This window comes from Dermacentor variabilis, chromosome 4 (genome assembly GCF_050947875.1).
Source record: "Dermacentor variabilis isolate Ectoservices chromosome 4, ASM5094787v1, whole genome shotgun sequence".
NCBI lineage: Eukaryota > Metazoa > Arthropoda > Arachnida > Ixodida > Ixodidae > Dermacentor > Dermacentor variabilis.
This window is the reverse complement of record NC_134571.1, coordinates 147930030-147949289: the sequence shown is the minus strand read 5'-3', so window position 1 is coordinate 147949289 and position 19260 is coordinate 147930030. Positions and strand designations below refer to the sequence as shown.

Below are 19260 nucleotides of genomic sequence, written 5' to 3'. Positions count from 1 at the left end.
CGCGTAATGCTATCGCTGTATGTTTTAAACTATGTCAGAGTGTTCCAGCGTTCTAGTTTGCTACCTCCAGTTGGATTGAACCCTGCATCATCTTTACCTTCTTCTCCCTTTTTCCTCCTCCACCAATGTAGCGCATATAGCCCAGCGGATCTAGTTCTAGTTAAGGTTCCTGCCTTTCCTAACACTCTCTCTCTACTACGAGCCTATTTTCACCTCTGTCCGTTGAATGTACTTTCATGTAGAACAGTAATAATCACGGATAAAGTTTTGGTCTGCCATCCGCATCAGCAAGGGAACTGCGATATAAGCTTGAGCCTGCCCCGTGTTGCCAGTGCAAAAATGGTGATAGAAATTGGCTTGAAACTAACGACATCTATTCCACTCGCTGCGAGGGACTTTTCGACGCGTTTATGACGTCAGCACGAAGCGCGCGCCGAAACGTTTTCAATGGTTGCTTCCGCAACCAGCATTGTTAACGATTGTCACTGAGCTTCTTGTGCATCAGCCTCGGCGCTTACGTGCATTGCTCGCCAGCCTCCACAGCCTGTATCGCGTGTTCCGGTCCTTTGGCTAATGGTGTGCCAGGTGCTCAAATTACTCGAGTGAATCCCGATTTCACCAATCTTCGGCGTGTGGTAGCAACGCCCTTTCTCGCGGAAGGATTACGAAGAGCGTGGCCGTTCGTTGCACCCGACCTCGGTCGCACGCTTAATTTGATCGGGGAGCAGCGGAGCAACATGCAATACGGACGCCACGGGGAAGTGGAGGAAGCAGCCGAAAAGGGCGCCGACACTTAGTATTACGTCAATCGCGCATGCTGCGCGAGAGCGGGCGAGAATTTGCATGTCGCGCGCGCTCTTCGACCTCGCCAACACCGGGAGATCCAGGAACACGTACGCGCGGAGGTCCGCGCGCCAGGCGCTCCGTGCGGCGACCACACAGCAAGCCGCGCCCGGCACGAACTGTGGTAACACGGGGCAGCGTACGACGGCGGAAGAAGGCGCGCGCGGGCCGGGCCCGCACATCTGACGCGGCGTACATGATCTACTTAGGAAGTGAAGGCCGTGAAGGAAAAGCCGCGGGGGTGACGAGGGGGCCGCATTCGGCGATACGCAGCGAGGGCCGCGGCAAGATGGCGGCGACCAGGAACTGGCGGGCGACGACACTGTGCGCCGACCAGGGCGCAACGTGCGGAAAGCGACGGGAAAGCTGGAGAGCGGCAGATATGGTCACGGGAATTATGCGCCGGCGACACGCAGTCGAGATGAAGCAACAGTGCGCCGCTCGAGTGGCGCGGATGCGAACGCCTCGTCGAAGGCGAAAGTGACGGAGCTGGGCTGCGGCGAGGAACGCAGTGCGCCGACCCGTCGCCGAGCCGGCGTCGGGTATCGGAGAGAGCGTCGGTCAGCGAAAGCAGCAAATAACGAAGCGAGCGAGGCACGGGATGCGAGCGTCGAAAGAAACAAAAGCGATAAAGAAAGAAAAAAAAAAGACACTGACATCTTCTCTGCCTTCCAGAAAAAAAAAAGGAAGTAAAGCGAGAACGGCAAGGGAGGGGGCAGCGACTAGGTACGTGAAAGGGAAAGTGACGATGCCGTAAGAGCGAACGGGCTCGAGCGCTCCCAGAACATGTGGTGCTCGCCGTGCGGCGGAATCGAAAATAATCCCGGCAGCAGGCCCTGCTAGCGGCGACGAAACAAGCACAGCACACAAACCGGCACGCCGGCATTTGGCGAGCAAGCGGCCAAGGTAGGGAGGCAGGGCACGCCGGTCGACAGGAGCTCCGGGAAAAAGCGAAAGTGACGGAGCTGGAATTGGCCCTTCCTCGGAGAGTCGCGGGCAGCGTTGGCGGCCGGCGGTCATGCACCTCGCCGCGGACGCGAGGCCTCCGCATCTTGAAGCCGGGGTGCCGCGGCGCGTTTATTAAATAATTTGCGCGTCGAGAAGCGCTGCGAGATAAAAAAAAGGGGGGGACGACGGCGCGTCCAGGGGCCGAGCTTATTTGCGGCTCGGCTTCCATCCGCGAGACCGGCCGCCGCGTCGTTGTATACAACGCGCGGTTCCCCTTTCGGCTCAGCGGGGAGGCCGCGAGATGTTCGTGTGAGGCCGCACGCCGCGGAGACGGTAAAGGACCTGGCCGTCGAATCAGCCGGCCCTTCGACTTCACGTTCGCGCACCGCGTGGGGTGTCCAAATGAGCAATCAGCGCTGCCGGCGCGCGCGAGCCCACCTCCGAGGTCGATCTCTGCGGACAGCGACGGACGTAAATGGAAATCTACAGACTCCTACGAAACGGGGCGGCGAGGGGAGCCCCGCGGCGCCCAGCGAGAGTTCGCGATACGTAGAAGCCAAAGGAGTTTGGTCGATCGCTGTTGGAGTCTTAGCACCGGAGATGTTTGCGTCTCTCTCGAGTCTGCAGGAGCGAACCGAGCGGACCCGAGACGACCGTCCGCGCCACCCCGGTTCGGCGAACTCACGCGACTGGTTGCACGCGCAACAGTTCATCTAAGTCATTCGCAAATGCCTACTTTACGTATCCAAGGATAACAGAGTGACGAAAATATCGATGGACCATTCGCGCTTTTGGAGTGTTCAGTTACACTTTGCTCTGAATTTCGGTAACGGTGGCTGTCGAACACTTGGCCCATCGGAAGAATTACCAATTTTTGCACCATACTGTAATGCTTTAGGAGCTGCACCCAAGAGAAGAGAAAGGACGCAGATGTAACACGGTTTCATACGAACTACCGTGAGGACTGCCTGAAGTCTGCAGGAGCGAACCGAGCGGACCCGAGACGACCGTCCGCGCAACCCCGGTTCGGCGAACTCACGCGACTGGTTGCACGCGCAACGGTTCATCTAGAGTCATTCGCAAATGCCTACTTCACGTATCCAAGGATAACAGGGTGACGAAAATATTGATGGACTATTCGCGCTTTTGGAGTGTTCAGTTACACTTTGCTCTGAATTTCGGTAACGATGGCTGTCGAACACTTGGCCCATCGGAAGAATTACCAACTTTTGCACCGTACTGTAATGCTTTAAGAGCTGCACCCTAGAGAAGAGAAAGAACGCAGATGTAACACGGTTTCATACGAACTACCGTGAGGACTGCGTAAACAGTCTCACTCAAACGAACGGCGTTTTATTCGGCGTGAACTCTACAGTTCAGGCAGGAATGAACGTGTGAACAAATGAAGCGCGGCAATGAGACACACCAGGGGATTTAGAACATGCTTGATCTGTATAAGCACTAGCCGAGATAATTTTAAAATATTTTAAATGGCTTTCGAATGTGCCTGAAAAGACGTTCGTACGCAGCTTTCGAAAAGCCGTTTGTCAAAGTTGGCTTCGCCACAATAATAGTACACGTGAGGAGAAGCCTCCTGTGTGTGTGTGCGTGCTCGTGTGGAAGGGGGTGGGGAGCGGCGTGTCGGACTTGTACCCTGTCAACGTTGGGCGCTATGGGTTTTGCACTCCTTGTGCGGAACCACAGCACCAAACATTGACAGGGTGCGAGTCCGGTTCTGCACACCTGTAGGAGGATCATCGGTCACTCGAGCGCCCGGTAAGATGGCTGAGACGCGGCGGGTGTAGTAAGAGCCAGCGCGTGCAAAGACACCCTGGGTCACACCTGGGCTACACAGCCTTCAAAGCTTCTTTGTTGGCTAATGCAACAAAGGACGGAGTTCTTCCGCGCCATTCCGGATGTCGAGATAGTAAAAAGGGCTAAGAATTCCAAGATGAAGCAGGCCATGACATGCACCCAAAAGACATAGGCGGAGAAAAGAGAGAGAGATAGAAGAGGCCGGAGGCGTGACGCAGTCTTCGCTCGTCCAAGGCAGCCACTCACATTCAGCCCTCGGGCGCGCGTGCCCCGAGCTTAAGTTACAAGGACAGGCGTAGCCCTGGCGATCGAGAGACGAGATAACGATGCGCCCCGTAGGGCTGCCCCCACGCGGTACACATTGCATTCCTACCAGTGCGCAACCCGTACAAGTGACGGTGCCTATTGATTTCACCGATCGAGTCGGCTGCGGTGAAACGAAAAGACGGGAGAGCTCGACGGCGCTTCGCGCTTACTCTGGGTTCGCCGTCCGCGTAACGCGCATTCGGGGGTGCGCCCCGAGAGGTGAGGAAAATTAGAGGATCCCCGGATGGCCGTCTCCATCGCGGGTCGTCAATTATTGTGAAACACCGAGAGCTCGCGTCAAGAATCGTACGATGCGGCGGCGTCTGCTGCCTGGTCGAGATCGAAGGCGGTGCCCCAGCCGCGTACGATTTCACCGTAGGCGCGCGCGTTCAACCCGGAGAGACTCCAGCTTCCTCCGCTATCGAAGGGCGCTTCGGCGACTGCACAATCGAGAGCACGACTGCGTGGCGTTGAGCAGTCTGGCTTCACCGTAGGCACGAGCGAGGGAGGGCACCGGTGACGTCGTCAGTCTAACGCTGCGGTGCGACGCCGGGAGTGTGCGCTGACAGGTAGCGAGATACGGCGAAGTGGGAGTCTTTGCACCTGCTCAGTCCCTTGGTCACGCAGGCAGCCCGAAGTTAGCCATACAGCGAAACACCCTTACGGGCTGTTTGAAACGCGGAGAGGCGCTGCGTGCAAATATGTGGCTGACTTTGTGCTCCCGAAAGGACGCTGTATACTGAAAAGAGAGGCGTTTCACCCTAGTCTTGAGACTCCTTCGCGCGATCTGCTGCGAGTGGTGACGCTTAGCTTCACAGAGGTTGAAGGTCGGCCTCCTTGGAATGACGTGTTTAGCGTGACGCCTAGTGTTGCTTGCAAAAACTTGGTGCAGTGGAAGCAGCTAACTTACGCTAGCTTTATCTCTGTGGAATGTTGACACCTCAAGGTTAAAGGGCAACGCACTGGCGCCGTAACTGACGGAATTCGTTTATCAAGGACAGGTACGCCTGCAGCTAAGAACAATTTTTGCTTTCTCTTTCCTCAATCTGGAATCCGTGCACGTTTGTTTTCATAAAAAAAGAAGAAATAAAGAATAAAACTGATCACTGGTAGCATACGAAGAGGCAAGGTGGATAATGCTAGCCCTCAGTGAGATCACAAGTGTGGTGTATGAAGACGTGAAAACAATTTGTGAAGAAATAAACTGCACCACTCGTTTGAGAACAAGTAACATGCCAGTGCCTGAGACTGCGCTCGATGACAAGAAGTAGCAGCTATGCACAAATGAAAGTTTGATATTTCCACAAGTCGTGGAACCGGGCAGAGCTAGCTTATTACGACGCTCACATGTAGGCGTAAGCAGGAGAGGTGACATAGCTGCGCCCCCTGTACGAGAACATGAATCTCGTACAAGGTCAGAGACCCAGCTGAGTGTGCCGATGGGTCCAGCATGCGAAGTAGATGGCCTACTTCTAAGAGATATTGGCTGACGCATACATGACATGGCAGCAACAGATAAAATCTAAACACCGATGGGGAAGCCTCACTGCGCGTTGCCGCCAATGTACTGGCCGTCCCGAAAGCGAGTGGACTCGGGTGTCGTAAGTAGCCGAGAGCATGCGTGTGTGGGTGCAGACGCTGGGCGCTTGCTTTCGGCGTACGCGTCGCTCGACCTTTCGCCCTTCATCGGGAGTAGCCTTTGTGGTGCGTTGCGAGGCAGGCATCCGCCATTTCCATTTGAGATTAGACTGCCGATAACAACACATTTAAGGGCAGCAGCTCTAAGCTCCAGCGCGCAGCGTTAATACCGTGTGCCTCGTTGTTCGCAAACCCACATGGAGGTTCACATATGCTTTCGCAGCGTCCCGCTGCGCCCTGGCCTCATTGTTGTAACGACAAGCGAGCTTGCGGCACGCCATGCTCATGCGTTCATGACACGGAGTCCATCAAAACTTGCTTGCACACACCTCTCGCGTATAAGTAAGTATCAATGGCTGAATATACAGCATACAGAAACATCGCTCATGATGCAGAAAAAAAAGAAAACACGGCTGTCTAAAGCTACGCTACGAAGAACACCGGCCGTTCTACGAGAAGCTGCTCCCAGGGTATTCATAGAAGGCAAGCGTTACGTTCTAGATAGGTGTGATCGACCCCTGCGCGGTTATTTGGAACGCGCGGGCCATCGCATATGCAAAAATGATGAGAGCCCCCGCGCGCGCTACGCAAGGCCGGCAGAAGAAGAGCCGTCCTCCTTCAACCATACATGCTCGCGTGGCCAGGGAGCTCGAGCCAGGCTTGCGCTCCCGCTATCTCTGCAGTTCGATAGCAATTTGCTGCTATCACAAGCGAGCCTTGAGAAAAAAATAAGAATAAATACGGCACACAGGTGGGCTTCTGCTGCTCAACGCCGTGCGAACTTTATGAACCAGATGGGAATGCAATATGTTCGCGCGATGGCTAAGCGCGTTGCGTCGGCCAAAGGAGGAGAAGGGGAACAACGCAAAATAAACATGGCAGGAGTGTGACAATAGTAATTTCTGAGTCCGAATAGGATATAAATCGAATCGAATATCGAATACTTTTCGAATAGAGAGAAAAGTATGCGTAGAAAAACAGGGAGGTTAACCAGAGGCAGTTTCGTTTGGCTACCCTTCGCGGGGGGAAGGGTTAAGGGGGTAAAAAAGAGAAAGAGAGTGGAAAAGAGACGAGTACGAACAAACCACGTGCCCTACAGAGCGGTAGGGGGCGGCGTTCTTAAAGCCCACCATGAAGGCCCGTAGACCGCAGGAACCTTAGTACATTACGAATAGTATTTTTGAATGATGAGCTGGGAGCCCGTTTTCACAAATAATGTAAAACGATCTTCACGTCCTAGTACATACGTAACTTTAGCCAGTTTCTGTCAATACATTGTACGTTATCAGGCTTTGTTTGTTAAACGAAGGAATGGAGAAATAGGATCAACAAGTTTATTCGCACACTAAGGGCTCATTAGTGAGTTGCGCGTGAATGCACTATAGCCAGAAAAGTCTCGACTCCCAGATGAGCGACATATTGTGGCGCACTACGTAACATCTCGTATTTTGTGTCTTCTATAGCACCAGGGATTAAAACTTTCGCATGTTTGCTCCACTTATGTGCTTGGTCGCACACAGTTGACGGTTCGAAATATTTGAAAGCTAGCTATTTTTTTAAAGTATTCGTATTTACACATAGAAGTCCAAAAACAAGAAAGGGGCTGACAGATGGAGTAGCACACTGTGGTATAAAGTTTGTAAACAGGGATAAGGTGCCTCAGAAAGGCTGGCCAACGTTTCGATAGGAGGACCTAGGACCTTTGACGAAGATAGGTCCTCCTATCGAAACGTTGGCCAGCCTTTCTGAGGCACCTTATCCCTGTTTACAAACATTATACCACAGCGTATTTACACATAGTAACTATTAGATTCGAAGACCGAATTAAATAGTGCAATATTCGACTCTTTCTTCGAAAGTTTCCAATATTCGTACACCCCTAAGTATATAGTGAAGCTAAAGGGAACTTTTGCGGTCGACCACCTTCCGTCAGCTTGGCTTAGTGGCTGTATACTCCTTTATATACGGTGAGTACTTAAAGTCGGCGCGCTATGGGGGCGGAGCACGTTTGAACTTAGAACAAATTTATTCGTTTCTTCTGACGGTGTAACAAAACCTATATACGTGGCGAATAAAAGGTGCAACAACAACATCTGCTGAATCATTATTTTCGGCGCAATACCTTTTGGTGGATAGATGCTGTTTTCCCGTCATAACACAACTGCACAGCGCTTAGTGATCGTGCGTGCCTTCATCCCTACGCTGTCAGCAAAACGGAAAACAGGCAGTAGATTAGGAGAAAAGAAAATGGAAAGGACGACGACGCTAACTTCTCCTACTGTCTGTTCTCTGCCTCTGTGGCAACGCCAAGATCAAAGCCTCCAAATTACAGCGAGTGACGCATGCAAGCTTACTATAATGACGTTTCATGACAAAGCATCAGCACGAATACGGGACAGAACGCCGAGTCCTTTGTAGCTGCGTCCAGTCCCCGCGCTGCGCCTGCGCTTACCAATATCTAATTTCCAAATCCAGCGCCCGTGGACCGCAATTTTCAGAGTAACAAAACAGATCTCGAAGGCAAAGCTTTTGCGCAATGTGTTCACCGGAAGCAATAGAGCCGGAAAACACGTTATAACCGCCATGTTTTAGACACCTCCCATTATTAGTCCAACTATTGATCGCACTGTGTACTGTGTCCAGTCCTAATGCCACTTTATGTTGTAACAAGCGCGCGCGGAAGGATAAGAACTGGCAGTGATTGGACACGTACCTGTACCCGTCGAAGCCCTCGTTGGAGCCGTTGATGGTGAGAACAGATGCGCGGGCGTAAGCCTTTGCGACGCGCCGGTTGCGCTCCATGCAGATGATCTTGGCCCATATCTCGTCGTCGATTTGGCCCCATTTGTTCAGCACCTCCTGAATGTGCTCCTGCAGAAAGGGAGAGAAAGAGTGTGTGTCACGCCACGCGATAAGGTTGCTCACTAATTCTGTTTTCATCACGAAAGAATTCAACAGATTTTGCAAAGCGAGTACGGTTTACGAAAAAGAAAAAAAGAGAAAAGTGCATACTGCCTTGTTGCAGCATTGCGTAGGTACATATAAAATAAGGTTTGGGGGACTGTGTCGCGAGATGTAAGAAAAATACATCACCAAGCGGAAATAGAAGCAGACGACGAACTTCAAATTTTCGATTTGGTACTGCCTTGAGTGCGTGAAGATGATTATTTACCGGCCCTTACGCTGCGTTCCAGTCACTGCAGCGGTGACTGACGTCGCCACCTCTATAGGAGCAGATATTTTCAACGCTGGGGTTGAATGAGGCAGGTCTAGTGCGCAGTAAAGATTACAAAGTTGGTGTGAACACGTATGAAGGACCCGAATGTGCACTGCACCGAATTTAATCGCGTACGCCGGCAACGAATATATATATATTTAGTGTGAAAGCAAAAGTAACATGAATGCGTCTATAAAACTGATGGCCCGAATTCACAAGTATTTTAGTTCGTAAGTGCTATTTGCCATTGGACAGTCACCTTCGCTATTACTCACCTTCGCTATTACTCACCTTCGCTATTAATTAGCATTGGCTAGCATTTTCTCTTATACGAACAAATATAGCGCGTTCTTTTGTGAATGCGGGCCCGTACGTATCTTTATCCCCGTTCGAAACTACTCGAAAAGTATGATGGTGCTAAGCGGATCCTTAATCATCGCGCACACGAAGGCAGTGAGTACATGTATCTCCAGGCGTGCAATGTATAAGAAAGCGCAAATGAGCGATGCGAGGATCGGAGTGTCGCGAACTGATTTGAGAAACTACTGCTCCGATTATCCTGGAACAGGCTAACATTGGGGATGCACGCAATCTACTCGTATCACTGCGGCGCGGCAGTTGATGCTAGAGAAGATGAAAGCATCCGATGGCACTCGGCCATCCACGTGGCTATGGAGACGGCCACAATACGTGCGATCCACCCACAATTATCGAAATGTGCAAAAGGCACACAGGCGAGGAATGTTGGGGGTGATAGAACGAGATCCAGTTTGTTGTTAAGCCGTTCGGCTGGCGCTGATGAATGGGAGGGGGGGGGGGGATTTTCTCGATGCGCAGTTCAACAACAGCGGTGCGCGTTAAACCGAGAGTGTCTAGACTGATCGTCAGCCACGGCAGACTCTCGTGAGTGAAACCCGATTCAATAACCTACAAACAGAGGGTCATCGCGCGATGCCACCGCGCAGTGACCTGCTCCGCTGGAAGACTGCATCGCCGCAGACGAACTATAGATGCCAGTCTGCCACTTCGCTGTCACCCTCGCTTGATAAGCCTTTCTGTTCCGACCCGTTTGAAAACTCTCAGCTGAAGGCGCGACCGCTCAGAGTGAGCGACATGGGTGTGACCCAGCGCTGTAGTGCGCCAGAGCAGTTGTTTTGCCGGCGCCTGAGCGGCATCTCTCGTATACGCCAGCGTCAGGAATGCCCGGTTTCTCCTATTTTATTTTAGGCTCCCGACCTCTGGGGAGCCGGTGTCTGCGAAGCACCCGTATGGTTTATGGCTTCATCTTTCGAACGTAAGGTGCACGATGCAGGACGCTGGTGCCAGTCGTGTGTGCAGTGCGCCGAATATTAACACAAAAAAAGAAGGAAACCCCGGCGTGTATCGAGACCAGCGCACTAGACCGCTCGAGCAGGGCCGAGCCCTCGTTGCCCTGTATATGTAGTTCCCCGCTTGACCCGTGCGCCATAAACTCCTGGCAAATTGACGGTTGCCGCTGGCGTCTGCCAGACGTGTGCCGAGCTTGAAGGGGCTGCGATATCCCTGTCTGGTCAGCTTATTTTTGGGCTCAGTCCGTAGCTTCTTCTTCATCCCTTCCTCTTGAATAAATATCCGCGTCCGCTAGAACTGACGGGTTCTGCGCGCTTATTGTTTCGCGGAGCGATCGTTTATTCCTTCAGAGTGCGGTGCAGTAATGTCCGCGGCAGTCAGTCTAACGTCCCGGCATCAGACAAGGTGCGTGTGCTCGTCTAACTTTCATGAGGCGGGATATGCTGCGTGCGAAAAACACTCGTCTTGAGCGCGTGACAGGCAGATACGCCCGGTTAATGGTCATCCCGTGGTGCCCGCCGCTTGGTGCACGGTCGACTAAAAAAGAAACACATGCAAGTGCGCGCGAAGGGTACCTTACGCTGGTGAGCGCCGGTTGCAGTGCGGTCTCGATCTTGCTCCCTGGTTTGCAAATCTGCGTGTGTATTTGATACCTTTTCAGCTCGCTTATTTAATTCAACACTTTCTGCCTGCATTACTTCTCTTCCTGTTTTTAAAGCTTGCGTACTGCCGTTGGCCTTCACAGGCACCAGAGGAGAGCGCCTTGCGCAACAGCCTGCGCGTGCGTTGACGGTAGACGCCTACGCGTTCTCAAGGCAACCGACATTCATCGCCGACGTCGTGCGAGATTACAGAGGTGAGCGCGCCGCCTTTACGACGGCCGTACATACAATGTAGCAAGCATCCACTCAAGTGAGTTGTGCGGCCGCTGAAGCTTTGCCTGTAAACGCGTTGTAGCGCGACAGCATAATGAAACTGGAAAACGCGCGTACTTCGTATGTATATCGGCCCTACAATTTGTGCAGCAGCAGTAAAGGAAGCGGGTAAAGTGCAATGCACGCAACTGTGCGCGCTGGTCGTATCACTTCGGCAGTGCTTAGAGCGATGCTTTGGGGGAGCCTGTGCACGCGACGCTGCATGTTGTGGAATGTGTGCGGAGAACGAAAGGATCAACAAGATTTCGACGAAGGTGCGACGCCGCGGAGGGAAGCAAATTAACGCCAAGTAGAAATACTCGAACCGCAGGTAGTGTCGTTGCAATAGCGTATCTCAAAAATGACATCAGCATGTAACGAACGAGGAAAGTGCGAAACCGTCGAGTTGAGTCAGTATAGAGCCACTTTGACAGTGCGGAAAATGAGCTATCACGCGCAAGAGCAAGTACAGCACAGTCGACGTCCGTTGTGCGCATGACCCCAGTGTGAACATCAAACAATTCCCTTTACGCGAGGTTCGATCGAAGTAAAAGAAATGTTAAGAAGCACAAACGATCTTGCGTAGTCCCAGACAAAGCACGGTCGAACGAAAAAGAAAAGTGAGTCAACCTATAGCAAATGAACGGGAGTCCACACAAGGCAACGACTGCAACGGTTCACGATGGAGAAGAACGCATGCGAGATGCATTACGGGCACAAAATACGAAAAAAAAAAAGGAAGACCGGAACCGTGTCAGACTACCTTGGACGGCCTTGCCACGTCGTGACGTCGTCGCCGCAGCGCGTCCTTCGAGCAACGAAGAAAATAAACAAACAAAACAACGCTCGATACCCTCTCGACGACATGCACACGCACCCGGCCGGTGGACTCGAGAATCGATTTCTGCCCCGCTAATTGCTGCGTCCGCGGCAGTGCGCGCGACAATCTGCGAGCGATAATACGCTCGCGAGCAGCGCCCGTGCGTGCATGCCTGCCTCGGTGGCCGTTAGCGGCGAGACGTTTCGCCTCGGTTACCTTTGTTTATTCGGTACTTTTGTCGTTGTTTCCTTTTTTTCTTCTCCTCCCGGCGCGGCTGGTCAACCTCAAGGTTAATAAGTCCTCAATAGCGCGCCAACAGGCGCCGGTAAAATGTCGCCATCCCCCCCCCCCCCTCTGTCCACCCGCTGGAACGACACGATACGTCCCACGGGCGTAATGTCTACATAGCTAAACGCTCGCACAGACTGACACACGCGCTCAGTGCGACTGCTAGAGGACACGGCATCGATCCCGAAGCAGAACGACTGGTCATTTTGTCCTTTCTTGCTTCCGGCCTTCCCAGCGTCGAGTGCGTTTGGCCACGGGGCAAGCTTGCTCGCTCCGTTTTCTCCCTACTTTCTTTTTTTTCTCTCGGTGGCTTTCGAAGTGCGCGCACACGGTATACTTGGCACGTTCCCATCCCGCCTTGGCCCCGATCGCGACGCTCGGCGCAGTTTTCCCCTGCAGCTCGTTGCCGTCGGCGGTGTGCGTACTGATGCTGGCTGACCATCGAAGTCGTCGTCGCGGGAGGCCCCGCAGCGGACGGCTGGACGCGTTTGGCAACAACTGTTCGCTGCTGCACGCGTTCGCTAGACTGGCAGCGCGTCGGCTGTGAAGCGGCTGTTTGTCGCACCGGTTTCTTCGGCCCGGTGGTTGAAAGCCAGCCGAAGCGAGAGGCTCATTCTCAATGCCCGGCGAGAGAGTAGGCTGACTTTATCGCCAAGTTGCCGAGAAGGCAAACCACAAGCATATGAGATAGATAGATAGATAGATAGATAGATAGATAGATAGATAGATAGATAGATAGATAGATAGATAGATAGATAGATAGATAGATAGATAGATAGATAGATAGATAGATAGATAGATAGATAGATAGATAGATAGAGAGAGAGAGAGAGAGAGAGATTAATATAACTCCATTACGAGAAGGAGCCCCGTGACCACGCTTCCTTGTTCCACATGCTTGTATTGTGTCCACGAAAAGCAGCAGATAAGGACGTCGCAAAGAGTTGCTTAGTAATTTTTAACCATCGTTTACTCTTTTATACGAGGAAGAAAGCCTGCAGGCCCGTATTCGCAAAAGAAGTACTTGCACTAGAAATGTGCGTAAGCGATAACGGCAGGCCAATGGTAGACAGCACTTTACACAGGCAAAAAAAGCTACCTGCATCAAGCCCCCGATTTCCTCCGCGCAAAGCTGCGCGGGTTGTGTGTAAAGCGTGTTACTGGGTATGCAAGGTGTCTTCAGAACAAAGTTTTTGTAACCTTAAAATTTAAATCAAGAGGCTGCTGGGGGGCAAGGCAAACGAATACCTAATTCTGGAGCACACGACTGTGGCTGTACACCTCCATGGTTCCCTCGTAATTGCTTTTGTACAAATTTATATCTTCCAAGTATTTAATCGTTACAGTCTGAATTCAAACGTGCAATTACTGTCACGATGTCACAAACAAAATTATATCGCAACCTCTCATAGATGTCGTGATGTGCATCAGTTTACAGGCACCTCCTTTTTTACACTGTGTGCACGCCTAACAAGGTCGCAGCTGCGAACCAAAACGAATGCGTACTACACCATTACTTACACCACTGAGACTCGCTAAGAAACGTTGATTCTCGACATATCTTTCTCAACGAATATACGCCGTGATGCCGGAGCAACGAAGGGTAGGTGAAAAAGGGTGCCGGGGCTATATGTGTACCTGGTGAAACATAAATCGTGGGCAAAAAGGAGGTGACCAAGGTATCGTGGTAATCGAGCACCAAATTGACACGTCTGACGGCGCACTGGCACCAATGCTCTGTCGTGGCAAGCGTGGCAGTTTGAGATACGCTCGACTGTGTGTACCCTTTTAACGCATAAATTTACCATTGTAACTGCATATTTGTTTTCTTGTTTTCTCATGTGCTGCTGTACACGCACTAGCAATTAAGTTGCAGCGTTAAAGGAAATAAAGGCAAATAAAACGCATTCGCGAAAAAAAGAAGAAAGGGAGCAACGGCAAGAGTAATGGCGCAGTTTATTCAATTATCATTCCCCTGCTTTAAACGCTCACCCTCGGTTTCGTCACAGCCGCCTCATTATACTTTCGTCCCCGGGCTGCCTCAGCGCAAGACAACGGCCTTGCGTTTGCGGCTATCCTTGTTTTGTTTTAACCTCCGTTCGCTGGAAGGAGAGCGGTGGTCCGAGCCGAAACGTCCTTGCCCGGCCGCCGCCGCCTTGTTCGTGATAAAAAAACCTGTATTGACGGCGGACGGGGCCTCTGAACTGCTTTCCTTTTTGGCCGCTCGCCTCCTGCCTCCTCGCCTTACCTTCCCTCTTTTTTTCGCCGTTCTGCTTGTCTCATTCTTTCCAAGTGGTTTAATTTCTGTCCACGGTATGGCGTTGTGGTCTCGAGTGCCCCGGAACCTCTGAAGCGTATACACAGCCGCAGTTTGAATGAATCGCGAGCGGCGGGAGCTAAAAATCTCGGCAATAAAGCAAAATAATACGCGCGATGCTCGTTTGTAGGGCAGTGGTGCGTGAGCTGTAAGCGGCTTAGCGCTCATATGGAAACGGGGAGGCGACGAAGTCACCAGTCAACCCACGCACCACTGCGGCGATGCGTTGCGGCGTCGAGGCGGTGAAAGGACGCGGGGAAAAAGTTTTGAACTGGGCGTGGGACTCGCCCGCCCGAGGGTCTACTGGGAAAGTGGTAGCGAGGCCCCGTAATCGCTCATGGGCGTCTACTGCGGCGTGTCGTGCGCAGCTGGGCACGACCACGGACGCGTGTAATTTACGCCGAATCGATGGGTTAGCCAGCTGCGACGATTACCTCGTTCGCGTAATCGAGAAAGACACACATTACTAGGTGCATTCACTCCCCCCTTCTTTTCCTCCTCTCTTTCTTTTTTTCTTTATTTGTGTTTGTGTGTGTGTGTGTGCATGCGTGCGTAAATAAAAAGGAGGGGTAGAACGACTGCTTGTTCTCGGGAAATTAACGAAAATAAATCCCACTGCTTTCACAGCCGTTTTAGGTATCGCACACTTCACTATTTCAATAATAATAATAATAATAAACAAGAAAGAAAGCAAGATGAGGTGTCAAATACAAGTGACTGTTAGTGTCTAGGAGTAGGAAAAAGGGAGGGAAAGACAGGAATGCTAGCCGGTGTAAATACCGGCTAGCTACCTTGTGCTGGGAAAATGGGGAAATGGAATGAAAAGCAATAGAAGGGACGGGAGGGCTATAAAGAAAGAGAAAAGAGAATTCGCGCTACAACTTTGAGAGTGTATATATGAATATAGAGGATAGGTAGACAAGATAGTGGAACGGTGCAGACATCTATTATACTTCCATCAGATGTGGAATATAACCGAAGGCTGGCTCAACGCAGAAATTTTCCCTCGTTTTTAGCAATTCAACTTGTTTAATCGCGCAGCGCGGCACGTTTGAAGCAGCTCTAACTAAAACACTGAATTTGTGCAAAGTTATCGGACCTCTAAGTTGTCGGTCGTTGAAGACAACAATGTCACTATATATAGTGTTTCAATCCTGCACTGCACTTCAGCTTGAATGAGTATTGTTAACGTGAATTTGGGACCAAAGCACGCCGAGCGCCCGCGAGCCGCGTGCGATAGGGCCGGACACCTACGCGTTTAGCTGTGCATATTTGCGCTTCCAGTCGTGCTGCATCCAAAAAAAGGCGCTTGCGCTCCTTATTCGCAAGATGTTCGATGGTGAACCACACCAGCTATCTCTGCGACAGAGTCGCCACACGTCAGTGGCTTTGGCAAATTAATACAGCTGAACGCGTACCCGCAACGAACTCTTCCACAACAAAATCACCTGAATAACGAAGGATATATCCCTTTGGCGAGGCTGAAATCCCATCTTTCATGCGTGTTGCGAACGGCACAACCACGAAGTCTACTACAACGAATTTGCCGGAACAACGAAGAAATTTAGGTCACCCCGACTGTTCATTTGTTGCTTTCCGACGAAGGCACGCAGCCATCCGCAGCTGCCATAGGGAGCTGCGGTGCGTATGGGAACACCGGTTGCCACCACGACAGAGACCACAGTGGGAGGTTCCGTACTCCGCACTATAGCAAAAGCCTGGCGAGTCCAACGGCCGAACGCCCCCGCTTGGCGGCGGCTATAAGTATATCAGGTTGCAGCAAAACGTAGCCGTGGCAACCAACACTTGCCGGCACTGCGAACAAGGATGGGAACCAGGCTAAGGTCACCGAATACTGCAGAGCTGAAGATCCCGCCGACGAACCAGTAATTTTGACGAGGGAGGTCAACGGCGGCATTAGATGTTCTGCAGCTACTCGTGTCGCTTCCTGGTATCGCCACTGGGCACGCCATGAGCCTTGGTGACACAAGGTCAGCTGCAGCAGCACCTTAGGTCGGAGGAAGCGACTTCTTTCTCTGTGCATCGCGGCAATTCATGTTGAATTAAAGCGTTTGTTCGCTAAACGTGCTTAGCCTGTTTTACTGCGAGCGGTACGGTGCGCTATTTTTACAACGAAGTCACCTGCATAACGAAGGAATTTGGAACGCTCATTGGCCCAAGCGGGCTTCGCTGTAAAGGCGATCGAATGTATAATCAGTGCACTACACAGACCTAGCAATCAATATGTGACAAACTTTCCGAAACTGACCCAGACATCAGGGACCCTATTCATCAAAAAGTTCTTACTCTAAAACTATTTAAGACATTTATTAGCGATCAATCACTTTCGCGAAGTTTCAGATAAGCTCTACTTTGTCAGAATTGTAAAAACTTCCTCGTTTATACTATACTCGAACGGAGCATCGAAATACGCAGGATATATTTGGCCCAGGAGTCTCCAGTGCTGTCCAGCCTAGGATAGGCAATAATGGAGCACCGAAAGTTAATGAAATGTGCGGAGATGGGGGCAGTTAGCTCATCTGATCTGGCAACCCCGTTTTGGTACGGGGAAGGAACACAAATGCGAATGGGATGCTGGTCGCGAGGAAAATTTATCGCTCGCTTCGGGAACCGTCTTCTCGGCCTCGCGACCAGCACGAAACGAAGTGCGTCGGGCATAAATGGGAGCGCATTCGTTACGACGCGCCGCCGCCGACCGCTTGGTGGCGTTGCCTGCGTTACACATGGAAGATGCGTCTCGTACTGCGCGCGGTCTATGCGGAAGATGCGCTGCCGTGCCTTGCGCGCATACGCGCCCCCGCGTGCGTGTTGCGGACCTTCCCCGTCCAATGCACATAAATAAACTCGCGCTTGTATTTCGTTTATTTGTTTGCTTCTTGTGCATGCATGTTCGCTCTTTCGGTGCCTCGGTTGCACGCGGCAGTGCTTGTAGGTCACGAGAACGATTGACTTGTGGTGCGTCCACCATCTGTAACCTTGTTTCGCGATGTGACGTGATTACGCGGGGAAAAAAAGGGGGAAAAACAAAAACAAAGAAAAGAACCGACTCACCGCCGAAGGTCTACGCACGGGTCGCAAAAATACCTGACACGATTGAAGGCTGCCATTTTGTTTCAACGTGCGCCACAACGGCGGTGTGTTGCGTTTGCCGCAGCATTACTCTCGTAAAGGCGTTCAAATCACCGCGAGTTAATGCCATATTGTTGAACATTACGAATGTTCGACCGGGTTTACTCTGAGCGACGCGACGTGAGCACCTGGGTACGGCGCTGCGGCTCCTCTTTCCTGAGCGGGCGGCATAGGAAGCGGTATAGGCATGCCGTGATGGCACAAAATTTCAAGGCATAGATTATTGGCCTAGCCCTAACGAAGACTATATACACCTGTACGTACGCAGCTACCGCATAGTGTTTAGCGCACTTACTAAGTCCACTCCTGTTTACATTTGGCGCTACAGTATCCGTATGTGCAAGATCCTACATTGCAGAAAACAATTCACATTCTAATGCGGCGAAGTCATTCAAATGAACGAACGGGACGTAGAAACTTCAGTCACATTTTTTTTTTTTTTTTCTGCTGCACTGACAGCGGCGCTTCTCAGGACCTCAATATAATTCTTTGCCTGTCTGCCTGAGAGGAGGACGATCATGGTTGTTGTAGATGACCCTGCTTCTCAGTATTTCGCGTAACCCTGGCGCCATGCTGCGATATGCTTCTTTCTTGACGCGACAGAAAGTCTCTCTTCCCCCTGCCCTCAAGGTCGGCGATCGCCTCGGCCCATTATGTCCGCGTGAGCATTTTTCTCCCGTCGCTGTACACATCGGTCTCGCTCTCGGCAGCAACTCTGGGGGCGCCTAAGCATCCTCTCCTCTGAGCACTTCATCGCGTGATCGTGTATGTACACGGACACGAGCGATCACCGCGGCCGTGTTCTAACATCTGCGTGCCTCGCGTATACATATATATAGAACACAGTCTGCACGCGCCTGGAAGTTGCGCTCAGCGCCACCTATACAGGAGGCTAGAAAACGTACTGTCAGCGGCAGGCCTCGCGAAACATTCCCACGCCTACATGCTAATACAAGCAGGAGCCATTCCGAGAGATGAAGAAATTAGCGTTGTGGGGCGTTGGCAACGAGAGCATATTGCCTGCTGCTTTTGTCACGCGACGAAGGAAAAAGAAGCCTCGCCACGAGATTGGAGGCACTCGTTCATAAACTCCGACATTACAGGCTGTACCAGGCGCCAGGTTCGCAGAGGTTTCCGTTCTAAGAACCGAGTTGCTATTTACCGAAGCCCATTCTTGCGAATAGATCGTTCGCAATAGCTGTATTCTGGATCCGGACTGTGATGCATCGTGATGTTGTAATGAGTTTGAATAAGCCAGCGGACTACGCGACTGGGCTCACCTCCGGGTCCCTTTCATTCGACGCGCATATATACTGTAAGCTAAGCCAAGTGCCAGCCTCGATCGAATCGCAGTCACACGCCTTGAAGTCAGTAGGAACAGCAGCGCACCCTGTTATTGTACGGCGCATAAGTACACCTCAGCCCCCGCTGCCCCCTGCCACCCTCTCTACCTCGCGATTCTCGTGTATTCAAACGCGCGCATACTTTGCGTGTTTCTCATCACTCACTGACCGTCGAAGAATTGATAATGAGTGCCGGCAAACCTATTCTGAGGAATGCCCGACAGGCATGACGAGCTCGAAGATGACTGCGAAATCGGTGGAATACTTGAGCGACGAGCCACATCTTTCAGGCGCCTTTCACAACCCGGTGTTCAGGTGTCCTTCTCGTAGCG

At 51.7% G+C, this 19260-nt stretch overlaps 1 protein-coding gene across 3 annotated transcripts in view; it reads right to left on the bottom strand.

The window, feature by feature from the left end:
- The window catches only part of LOC142579887 (uncharacterized), a 354590-nt gene that overhangs the window by 64497 nt on the left and 270833 nt on the right, over positions 1–19260 (bottom strand). For all 3 annotated transcript variants that reach the window (XM_075690547.1, XM_075690549.1, XM_075690548.1), the window contains exon 3: positions 8264–8421. In XM_075690547.1, the coding sequence (XP_075546662.1) occupies positions 8264–8421 (158 nt within the window). The remainder of the gene's footprint in view (positions 1–8263; positions 8422–19260) is intronic.